We start from the raw sequence: 12,830 nt of genomic DNA, 5'->3' as shown, positions 1-12,830 counted from the left end.
AAACTTGCAGAGTTTTTCTTCAATAAAATTCCAACTATATATACTTCATTTCCCCGGACAGAGGGTCAAATAAGATATACTAGTCCTTATAGCACAGATTCCTATTTGGAGACTATTTCTTTGATGGATATTGAGGCACTTGATAGCATCCTATCTCAGGTGAAAAGCGGATCACCCAAAGATCCAGCACCCTTAAAATTATTTAAACAAGTGGCAGGAACCTACGCCCCTATTATTTTGGAGCTGATCAATGCCTCTTTTGCCTCTGGAGTGGTCCCCCCGTCCTGGAAGGAAGCGATGGTGAGGGCACTCCTCAAAAAACCCAGCCTTGACAATGACTCTCTGGGAAATTACCGTCCCATTTCACTTCTCCCAGGGATCAGCAAAATAGCAGAAAAACATGTAAACTCAGTGCTGTCTGCTTTTTTAGAGACCCATAAACTCCTCCACCCATCTCAAACGGGCTTCCGCCCACTGCAAGAAGCAGAAACGGCCCTGCTCTCAGTTGTTGAACAGTCAAAAAAAAATCTTGGACTCCGGAGGCACCACTGTGGTCATTCTTTGGACCTCAGCGCAGCCTTTGAAATGGTTAACCACCAAATCCTGGTCCATAGACTTAGAAGATTGGGGGTAAGCGGGGTCGCTCTGGCTTGGTTGCAATCTTTCCTGAGTGAGAGATTCTTTCAGGTTTTCGATGCTGATGTGGCCTCAAAACAGGTGCCTCTCTGCTGCGGAGTTCCTCAGGTGTCATCCTTGAGTCCCACATTGTTCAACGTTTATATGAGCCCTTTAGCGAAGTTGGTGTTGCCTTTTGGGGTACACATAGTGACCTATGCAGATGATACACAACTTGTGGTGGGACTCAAACATGCCGACAACTAGTCCCCTAGCCTTTGGCCCTGCTTGGAAGAGATAGCTAAATGGATGGATGACTCCTTTTTTAAACTAAATGGGGAAAAACCGAGATGATGATTCTAGGGAATCGGTCACCCATCGACTTCAATACAATGTGGCCGACTACACTGGGTCCTGTTCCAACCTTCAAGCCCCAGATAAAGAGCCTGGGTATCTGGCTAGACCAAGACCGGACTTTCTAGGCCAAGGCACATAACGTGGCAGCCTCGTGCTATGGTATCTTGAGGATGCTCCGGAAAGTCCTCCCCCCTCCTCCCTTTTCAGGCTAGGAAACTCATAGTTCAGGCTCTTATTCTGTCACGTCTGGATTACGGAAAAGCCCTTTATTTAGGGGCACCGTGCGCAACTCTTTCCAAACTTCAGACGGTTCAGAATTGGGCAGTCAGAATTCTTCTGGATATTCCGAAATACCAATCAGCAAAACCTGCTCGGAAATCTCTCCACTGGCTTCCTATCAGGGACAATTTCAAGGCGATGTGTATTGCGCACAAGTCGTTAGCCGGAAAGGGTCTGGCCATTAATCATTCTATTATTTGTCCCTACCGTGCCAACAGACGCCTTCGCTCAGACAACATGCACCTTGCCACTGTTCCTAGGATTAGGAAAGCCAGAAGTGAGGGGCGTATGTTCTCTTACAATGCATCCAAGCTTTGGAATTCCCTTCCTCTTCACTTACGAAAAGAACCTAACCATCTTGTCTTCCGTAAACTGTTAAAAACCTAGCTATTACCTTAGTCTGGTGGCCACGCTAATCTTTCCCGATATCAGTGCTGGGATGTCTTCAGGTAGCCATACGCTTAATAAATGTATTTTTTATTTCATTTCATTTCAGAATCTTGTCCACATCAAATCTAAAGTCTTACAGTCAGGTAAGCCCTTAGGTACCCACAGGAGGGGGTTGGACAGATTCAGGGGAACCTCCGAGGGGAGGGTCAGGACAGAGGTGAGGTTAGGTTAGGTTACTCCCATGTTCTTTGTCCAATTTTGTGCCAGAGCAGAAACCAACGGCTCCCAGAACTCGTTTGAGCTGGACTATACACAGGGACACCAAATGTGCCCCAGGTGCAGACTTTCAGGCACCTTGGAAGTGCACCCACCCACCCCAATACACTAAATCCTGTCTGGGAGATGGTCACACCTCCCTGTGACAGGATGCCTATTGTGCTGCTTTCCTCTGCTCGAGCTTGGCTCAGCAGCAGGAGGGTAGAAATGTGTCTCTGGTCTGCAGCATCAGTTTTGTGCTGTCCGGGTCGAGAAGGCTGGCACCGGGAATACCAGTGACCCCACAAAGATTGCTTCAGAAGGGTGGAATCATACCTCCCACACCGGTTACCAGTGTGGAGGTATGATTCCAAGGTGTTTGATAGCAAACACGACATGGTTTGCTTCAGCCACTTACAAGATAGCATTTACCGCGAGGTTATAATGTACTTCTGCCTATATGTCTGGCTGAGTCACAGACAACCAGGGAGAATGGTCTCCGAAGGCTGCAGAGGGGCTCAGCTCATGCAGGGGCACCCTCTCACGTAAAACCCAGCACCCTGCCTTGAGGATTGTTAGGGCCTGCTATAGGGGTGACTTATACGTTTTAAGTGTAGTGACCTATAAATATAATGAACCTATATCTAAAGTAAGTGGTGCAAGCCAGCTTAAAAATACTGCAACGGCAGACCTATAGTTCCATTTTGCATGGGCTCTCATGGGTGGCGTAATACATGCTTCAGCCCATATGAGGCCTCTGGGGTACCTATGCCCTGGGTACATTAGTACCATATACTAGGGACTTATAAGGGTACCCCAGTATCCAATCTGGAGTATACCAAAGTACATGGCATAACATTTTAAGGAGAAAGCAGATAAGACTGGGGTCCTGATTAGCAGGATCCCAGTCAAACGAGTCAAAACAGTGTAACATCAAGCAAAAAGTGGGGGTAACCATAAGAAGCAGATCCTATGTACCTACAGTGTGTACCACCAGATTGAACTGGAAGAGGATTCAAACCATGTTACTGCATTCATAACCACTGAGAGGGCTTTTCAGTACAAGAGTTGCATTTTGGGCTCGCTAGTGTATCAGCTGTGTTCCAAAGGGAAATGACAGTATTGTTGGCTAATGTGGATGGGGCAAGACTATTTCAAGATAATATGCTAGAATTTGGGAAGGATAAGACTATGCATCATTTTTATTGAATCGGGTGTTATCAATTTTGAGTGTTAAGGGTTTAACAGAAAAAAGTGGAAAGTGCAAGTTTGGTAAAGACAGGGTTGTCTTTTGTCATGACATTTCTAAAGATGGTATTCGTCCAAAATGTGGGCATGCAGAAGCAATAGTGAAAGCTACTGTACCAACGAGTAAGGGGCAATTGAGTTGCTTCTTGGACCTAACCAAGTTCTATTCTTGGTTTATAGGAAATTTTTCAGTTAAAAATGGATCAAGTGAGGAAATTACTTAATAGTAATGCTACATTTCAGTGGGGACAGGACCAAGCGAAGTGCTTTGCAGGTATTTAGAAAGGAATTTTGCAAGCTGCCTGTCTGAAACCATTTGAGATGAATGTTGATTGGATTATATCAGTGGATGCTAGTGGGTACAGTATTGGGACAGTTTTGGCTCAAAAGAAGGTAAAGGACAAGTGAATTGTAGCATATGCGTACTTTGACCCAAGTGGAAAGGAATTATTCTGTAATTGAGAATGAATCATTAGCAGCATCTTGGGCTGAGCAGCGGTTCAGAGTATATATTTGGTGACAGAAGCTTAAAATATGCACAAATCATAAATCCTTAGTGAATATACTAGACTGGGGTGGGGGTGGAAGGAACTTATCCCCCAGGTTAGCAAGGTTGGCCTCTAGGATTCAAAAGTACCACTTTGAAATTGAATTGTTTTCCAGGTAGAGAGGTGATAGTGGATAGGTTGTCACGTCTTCCTGCAGGAGATGAGATCATGAAAGAGGAAGGCAAACATGTGGAGTGTGATGTAGCATTTACATATGAGGATGTGTTGTGTGGAATGAGTGCAATTGTGGACTATGAGGAATTATCAGAGGTAATCTGGCAACAGAAAAGGAAGAAGGATGTTGAATTACAATTGGTTATGGCATATATCACTGATGAATGGCCAAATGAAAGAATGATGAGGGTAGATAATACCACTTTTTGGCAGCTTAAGGAGAAGTTGTCCTTACGTATTGATGTGGTACTGAGAAGTGATAACATTGTTCCTCCTCTAGGTGTACCTGAAAGGTTGGTAAATAAAAAATAAAAAATGCAGGACAATGTGGTATGTCCAGTACTAAAAGGAAAATTAAGGTGAATTTTTGGTGGCCGGGAATTCATGCAATGGTGGATTGTTGGGTAAGGAATTGTACTTTATGTGCACAGAGTGACAAGAGTGCAAAACCTTGCAAGGTACCTTTGGTCGCTGTGGAGTTGCCGGATAAACTTTGGAGGAAATTAGCTATAGATTTCATGGGACCTTTTTCCACATTACCTTCCAGGGAATGTTATGCTATAGTACTGATTGATTATTTTAGTAAATGGACGGAGGTTCGCATGGTTGGGGACGTTACTACAGATGTGGTAATAGAATTTTTGCAGGATGTGTTTGCAAAGGAAGGAGTGCCACAAGTGTTGGTATCTGACAATGAGGTGTAACTGATATCTGAAAAAATTCACTTATGTTTGAAGAACCTTGGAATTTAACACTCCAGGGTGGCATTGTATCATCCCACTGCGAATGGGCGAGTTGAAAGAGTCATTAAAAAGGCAATTCAACTGCCATGAAATCTGTAAATCCCAGGAAGAAATCATTGCAAAGTATGATGTTGTCATATAGAAAAACATCTTATTCCTTAAAGGAAAAATGCATTTTGAACTTTTAAGGAATAGGAAACCAATGACCACTTTAGTAGGTCCTCAAAAAGCATGTTAATTCCTTTTATCCTAAAATAATGACATTCTTAACCTTGGGCTTCTTTTCAGTAGGGACTCGACTGAGATGTGTGTGCTCAATTGTTTTCTACTTAGTGCCTCTGCTTCATATCAGAATTCTGTATCATACTGTACCTATCATACAGCCACGCTAACCGATGGTTACAGAGTGCATTCCATTCAACTCAAGGCCTCAGACTTCTTACTTCTTTTCCCGGAGTTAGCTCGTTTTTACTTTTTCTCTCAATAGGCACTCAGAATAGGGCCTTATCTATCTGTTCCAGTGAAACAATATCAACCCACACAAAAATAACAAATTATGTTTTCCCATTACCCTTGTATTTAAATGCAGCAAGATACTAGGAAGTGGGCAAAAATGCATTAATTATCAAACAAACCAGTTTTCAAACAGATGCTGACTAAAGCAGCTGTTCTCTCAAGTCTCTTATGTGTAAACCTTGTGTCTTTTGTTGATTTTCCGTTAGAATTGACAACATTCAGGAGAAAATCTCAGGTTGTTAAAGGTAACCCAAAGATACAGAAGAGTAATGGAGGATTGTGGGTTTCAACTCGATATCACATAGAAATATCAGACACAATGTTGCTATTTTTTTAGGTTACTAAATACAGTTCTGAAGGCAGTCACTTGGCATGGGAGACTGCACAGAACACAAATGTATTTACACATTAGTGCTGCGAGAGCCACATCAATATTCAGGTGACCTATTTTATATTTGATAAACATAAATCAATGAAAACAGCATTTCTTAAACCACGCTGCTGTATGCAATTTACCTTTGATTATTTGCTGATGGTCTCCACAGAATCATGATAACAAGTAGAATAGTAGAGAAAAGAAACCTCCAGAAAGCATCATCCACCCACAGCTCCATCCAATCCTATAAAAGGGAACAAAAACAAAAATATACTACAGCTGTGAGAAGAATATGCAAGTTACGTACTGCATTGCTGGCAATTTCCAGATTCACATATTTTATTCAATTGTCAGCATTAAGCCAGTAATTCTCTAGAGTTGCTTTTATATAGAGCTGCATTTCTGTAAAGAGAATCCAGCTTCTGGGCCTTTTTTTGTAAACAGTCTGTTACACCCGACATCCTTGGAGTGGTATTTCGCAAAACATTTTCCCTTCGCCGTCTTACTTTGCTGAACAAGTTTTTGTTGGCATTAGTACTCTGCACTTTTGCCCTGCTAACCAGCGCTCTCTCCTTAAAACAAGGTAAATTGGCCTATGCCTACTTGGCACACTTAATTTACTTTTATGTCCCTAGTAAGTGGTACTACCTGTATGTAGGGCCTGTAAATTAAGTGCTACTATGGGCTGCAGCACCCACTAAATTAGTCTTTTAAAACATGTTTCAGGCCTCTCACTGCATTCTGAAGTGTAAACTATCTTTCTGACCTCGCAAAATAAAACTTTTGTCAGGCATAAATTTCCTTTTTAATTCTTACAGGTTATTCCTAAGGTGGGCCCTGAAGGCTCAGAGGGCACGGTTCCTGTTATTTAAAAAGTAGAACATGTGGGTTTAAGTTTTACTACTAAAGTTGTTTTTCTCTCTATTGTAATGCCTATTTCTCCAATAAATTACCACTGGATTAACTTATTACATTAAATAAGATCTAACTTCAGTTTTAATTTTTTGGGATTCACTTTTATGGCTGCTAAAATGCAACCGAATAAAGTTTTTGAATTGACTAAATTATGCATCAAGAAAATCCAAATTATGTGGCATAATGCGGCACATTCTTTTTAATGGCATTAATTAATTGATTGGTCATTTTTATACATGGTAATGCTGTCTGGGCAAAGATTGCACCTCTTAATATGTGCTGGTTCAACAACTAAAGATAGAAACAAGGAAATAAAAAATGACCATTTAATCTTTGCGAAGGGCCTTCTACTGCGAGCAAACAAGTTGCTGCAATTTAGTAACTTTTGACCTGTTAGAGGTAGAAACAATATGTTTCAAATCTGCTGCAGATGATGGATTATGTGGCAAATGTAACAAATCCAGAATTATGATAAAAGCCGCAGCCACTGAATTGCATGATTCCAGTGGCCATGATTTACTATTCTGAAAATGCCACTTTTAGAAAGTAAGCATTTTGCTGCCCAAACCGACTGTGCCTTTGTGCCAGTGCTATGGGTCACATGACTGTGAATGGCTCTGCTGTTGTGAGTTGTGTATAACTTCAAGACAATGAGATAAAGGAAGCCTAGGTATAAGAGAAGAGTGTTTTCCTGATCGGATGGCTGTGTAGGAGGTGTACCATTCCCTGATTACACTTCAGAGGGCACTGCCAGCAGCACACACAAAGAAACTTGATACCAGGCCTGCCCTTGTCTCCGTCACCCTGGACAGTTTGGAATGAGGACCAGGAAAAGAACGTACCAGAACCAGTTTTGGGAGTAGGTAAGGGAATCCTCCACACAAATGCTGGCACAAGTATAAAAGTGGGATCTTTAGACTCATCAGAACACTACTGGACCTGTGGAAGATTCAGAAGAACTGCCCTGCTATCTGAGAAAAAGGGACTGCCCTACTGACTGAAGAAGGAAGGCTGTACCTACTTGCCTTGAACTCAGGCTTCCCAAAGTGACTCCAAGGATCAGTTGGCGGACCTCCTTTGGGAATTTCAGGGACACCAAAAGCTTCTGGAGGATTCCCTGCAACTAACTGACTAGAACTCCATGGACCTGTCTGGTCCTGCTTGAGCCCTGCTGCTGACCTCTGCTGGAGGGAGTCCTGATCCCCAAAAGGTGAACCCCCCCACACTCCAAGGTCCTTGACCCTTGGCTGGCATCAGTGGAGATGCCTCGTGAAAAAGAGACTTTACAGACGTTTTACACTCCTCATGACCACGGGATATCTTCACACAGAGAATCACCCACCAGCAACAAAGGCTAACACAACGTTGCAGTAGGACCTACTCTGTGCACGGACATTGACCAGCAACATGAGACCTGCACTTCGTGCCGACAGCAACAGCCCACGACAATCGCCAACATGAAGCTCAGCGACAACTGGCTCTTCTCACGAGGGCAATAACTATCTACAATGCTCAACCTGCTCATCATGACCAGCACAAATGGAACTCTTCACACGGTCTGAGGATGCAACTCTCCAGTGGTACTAAAGTGGTCCCTGCATCAGACCAGCATTCGAACACAGTGGCCTGAACTTGTGACTTTCCTCCAGTCCAGTGTGACCAGATAAGCACGAGCAGCGCTTTGTGCTCTTGGCTCACTTTAGAAACCCATATCTCCGGTTCTACTTATTGGATTTTTAGCATTTTGGTGCCATTTCATTTATTATATTTTATTCTATTATTCTAAATTGGTTTGGGAATTTTATTGAGTTGTGTTTTTAGTTTATTACTGTTTTAGTGTAGCATAAATAAAGTAAGAGTTGCATCTACGTTAAGGCCAAACTACCAGAGGGTTAAGCACAGATTTATTTAGTGACCTTTGTGGTTCACCCTAACAAGGATTGCTTCCACCCCGCTCAATTATCCAATTTTTACACAGTCAGTATCTGGCTGGATACCAAAATATGAAAATTTTGAAAGCATGTGGGTCAACAGCAGATGTGGAGTTTTATGTTAATTATCTTACATATGTTGTTTCAAAGATGAATAAGAACTTTTCTTACCAGTGCTACTTTTTTTAAAGTACCAAGCGGCATTAACTGGAGACAAAGCAAGGTATAGTCTAAAATCCATGTGCATAAATATCTCAAAGGTTCTTGCTAAAACTGAAACTCATCCCTAGTGTCAATAACAGTTGCAGCTGAATACCTTTCAAATGGAAGGGGATATACAAGTGTCTCATAAGCCTTGCTTGGGAGGGCAGAAAGACCAGATTGCCTTGGGAAGTGTGTATGCTGCCATTTGAATGGGGTGGGTTGTGTGCCCCAGATTTGGAGCTGTATTATTATTGCGCTTAAACAAAGTTTGCGCACTTTTGGAATCATCCCACACCCCTTCAACCCCATGTCGCCATTGAGATTGATAATATGGAGCCATGCCCAGTAAATACTTGCCTCTGGGCCCCGCAAAACTCCTGAGAGAGGGTGTCAATATGGTCAGCTACACTAAATGTGCCTGGGATCGTTTGATACAGTAAGCCAAGCTTAATTGCTTATTTGCTACAGCCCTTTCCACGCTCCAGAACCCGGCACACCACTGTCTGCAAACTGGGTGTATGGGTCACCTGAAACGGACTGCTCTTGGTGACCTCTATCCAAATGATGAATTCCTTACATTACAGGCTCTGCCCAAGTGTCTCCATTGCACACCCCTTGACGTTTTCATGGATCACAGACAGAGCACCTGCAAAACTTTACATAGTTCCTCCCCTGCAGCCTTTGCGCCCCTCTCCTTGCTGGCAACCTCATGGGAGCTCCATCTTCTAGGAAGCTACTTACACACCATCACACAGGATACTTCAATAGTATGCTATCCTAGAGCTGAAGTGACGTGGTAAGTAGATCTCAATCCCTTCCCCAGAGAAAATATTGGTGTTACTGCTGTGCCCAGACGATCATCCTTATACCCACAATAGGCTGTGCTTGATGGATGTGAAGTTTTGCCACAGAATCTGAGGCACCCTAGTGCAACTATATAGAATGGGACTTGCAAATGGCACGGGATGTGCATGCTGAGAGGCTAGAGACACAAATTTCCTACATCTGGCGCGGAGGAATCAATGAATAGCAGTGTTCTGGAAGTCCCTGTTTGTCGCTATTGACTTCCTCACTGATTTTCACATTACTATGACCCTAGTGTACTTCAAGTCAAAATTGCACTGAATATCAGGCAAAAGTGGAGGTGACCATGTCAAAAAGGGGCACTTTCCTACAGTAGTGCGCAGAACCCCTTCCCATTTTCACAAGTACCTACTGTGGATATGGCACAAAAGGGCAGGCATTGGAATCTAATTTGCATATGCAGTGCTAGCTATTTCGAAGTGTAGTGGCAATTCCACCACAATACACAGACTTCAACTGGACAGATTCTCATAGGACAGGCATCTAATAAGTTATGGAATGCATAAAAGTAACTTCTGTAGACATATCCTTAAGCAAAAGCTTACTCTGCAACAGTAAAGGAAGTGGAGACTTGGTGAGGACTTTAACTGTATCTGCTCTTGGTGAAATACAAACCCAATTAAAAAGTTGCAATGCCACTGAATCAGGTTTTAAGCCCACTGTCGAATATTGTGAATATTCAGCCATCAACTTGCGAAAATCAACAAGAGTGACATCACTGGAGAACAAGTTCTAAGAGGAATAAAAGTATGCCCCAAATAAAGTGGATAGATAGGTGTCCTTTCATGTAAGATCTTTTTAACCTTCAAAATGTGACCAAGATGTAATCAGTCCTCATTAGTAGGTCGGGCAACCCAAAAATAATTCTGTGACAATAGTGTATCACCGACCTGCCGCAGGGCAAACAAAGACCTTGCAATACAGCAGAGGGAAATTAAAGAAACCATATTGTTTAAGACCGACTTTGCCATGGCAAATATCAGCAGCAACATAGTTAGCAGTACTGGTGATGGAACTAGATTGGAGTGAGGAATGGACTGATATACCAAGGGGAAAAGGGTGGGTGGGAGGTGGAAGGCTGATGCAGTAGGATGAAGAAGTGGTTGAGCTGAAAATACATTAAACTGACAAGCATTGGCATAGCCAATAGGTCTCGCCTTTGGGACCTTATAAGTATTTAGTTATGCAGCACAATATCCTTACTGCAACATTAACTGTTGCGTGGCTAAACACTTATAAGGTCCCAAAGGCGAGACCTATTAGCTATGCCAATGCTTGTTAAGCCATGTCACCAACATTGTTCGCAGGATCAGAGTTCAGATCGTTTTTTCTATGCACCTCAACCTCTGGATGACCTGGGAAATACCTTGTATGAGGCTGTCATTGGAGCCCATCAGCAGCGCAGCCCAGTACACATCAGCTAAAGAACTGTGTGTGTCCTGAAGCTGCAGCAGCCCGGCTGACACATCACGGTGGGGGTGAGATGGGGGGGGGGGGGGGGGGGGGGGACACATGGTGACTGCCACAGACTTGTGTGTGTCCTAAAGCTGCAGCAGCCCAGGGTGACATCACGGGGTGGAAGCGGGGGGAACATGGCGACTGCCACAGACTTGTGTGTGTCCTGAAGCTGCAGCCGTCCAGGCTGACACATCACGGGTGGGGGTATGGGGGGTGGGGGGGCATGGCGACTGCCACGATCGAGGAATTACAGAAACAGCAAAGTTCTGAGGCGTACTGGCTATTCCAAGTCACTGACTGGTGCAGGGAACAGTGATGTTACTGGTGACGTAATTCTCTTATTAAAAAAGCAATTACATTTTCCCGTGTATCATAAATGTCACTGAATCCCGAGCTAAGGATAGCGGAGGCATGGGGCTTGACATGGGTTTTTCAGAGTCTGCAGAAGGCAGATTTGTCAATGGGTTGTGACGGTTCGTTGAGATACATAACGTCCGTGTAGATAAACTATAGTGTTCGTTTCTTTTCAAGGTTATTGGTATAGTGAAAAAGTATGAAGACATGGGGGGGGGGCTGGAAGAGGGGGGAGGTGGGGGCTGGAAGAGATGAAGGGGACGCGCGCAAGCGAGGCAAAAGGAACGAGGAAAGGACAGAGCAAGTTAGGGAATGTTTAAGAGGAAAGGGAACGTGTCATTCAGAGGGAGGGGGGAGAAAACGATAACAATTGAAGGTGGTGAGTGAGAGGGGTAAAACAGAGGGAATTTGATAATAACGCAGACCAGCAATAAATGTAAATGCCCCGTGGCCACAAACAGCTCAAACCGTGCACAGCGTGAGTCACACATCACAAGACAGGGGCAGCTACAAGTGTGGAGAGCTCTTCGAGGTTTCCACTCTTCTGCTCGAAATTCCCAAGCTATGCATGTGCCTATTGAGCACCAATGATCTCCATGGGCGTTTACTACAAGGAATGCGCTTGCAGGGAGGAAGTATCTAAAATACATTCATATAACACGTGCTAAAATGAACAGCTTTATTGGCCATGCACAACTTCCCATCCAGTAACGCGGCCGTGAAAGCAAAAGTGATGGCAGGGACGCGCTCTGTGGTGGGGAGGGGCAGAAAGAGGCGCTTGGGAGAGCAAGGCTTAATGAGCCAAAAAAGCCACTTGGCGGATGCGCGCGTGCATGCGCTCGTGAACGAAAGCTTGAGGCCAGGAAGAGATTGTGGTAGCACTTTGAAAAGCCACTAACTAAATGTCTTGCCAGACCAGCGCATGCGCTGGCTCTAGCGAGACCTAAAAAACCATGCAACTAGTTATTCAGCCCTACATTGAGAGCTGGAGTATCCTCTATTTCTTTTTTTTTTTGCTACATGCTTCTATCGCAACAGGAGCCTACCAGATACATATTAGGTGGTATTGGCAGTAAGGGAGTCAATTTTTCAGGACATTTATGCAGAGTTCATCAATACTGCTAGGGGGGTTTGAGGAAGCAGAACTTCATTCTACCAAGGATCTAATGGGCAATGCAAAGGACAGAAATATTGGATGTTGATCTCCGTGATCCACAAACTAGCATGAGCAGGCTTCAAAATTTGTGTTTGCCCCTTCACATTGGGAGATTACAATTGTTTGACCAAGTGATGAGTAAAAAAACTTTTTTCAAAGCAAGTCATTTTAAACTGTTGCAAATTCTGAAGGCCCAGATTATCTCTCAGTGAGCCAACATTCTGTAGACGTATAGACAAGGAACTAAGTCAGTCCATGGAAAAAAGCATGGAAAAGCAGATGCCCAAACTGTCCTTTATGAGCAATCTCAGCCATCCATGCATTTATTTAAGAAACATTTGTCTGACTGGTCCTGCAGACACAATTTCTATTGCATGAAATGCATGATTGTCTCACTAATCTTTCAATCAAGTGCTGGAATATCCACAAAGTGGCTCTGTGTCAAAT

General features: G+C 43.6%; 1 protein-coding gene across 2 annotated transcripts in view; it reads right to left on the bottom strand.

Annotated features, from left to right (window-relative positions):
* TMEM87B (transmembrane protein 87B) overlaps nucleotides 1–12,830 on the bottom strand; it is a 388,295-nt gene that overhangs the window by 116,468 nt on the left and 258,997 nt on the right. For both annotated transcript variants that reach the window (XM_085612119.1, XM_085612120.1), the window contains one exon: nucleotides 5,642–5,745. In XM_085612119.1, the coding sequence (XP_085468245.1) occupies nucleotides 5,642–5,745 (104 nt within the window). The remainder of the gene's footprint in view (nucleotides 1–5,641; nucleotides 5,746–12,830) is intronic.

The sequence above is a fragment of the Triturus cristatus genome, chromosome 6 (genome assembly GCF_964204655.1).
Source record: "Triturus cristatus chromosome 6, aTriCri1.1, whole genome shotgun sequence".
Lineage (NCBI taxonomy): Eukaryota > Metazoa > Chordata > Amphibia > Caudata > Salamandridae > Triturus > Triturus cristatus.
The sequence above is the reverse complement of the archived record's forward strand: the minus strand, read 5'-3'. Positions and strand labels throughout refer to the sequence as shown.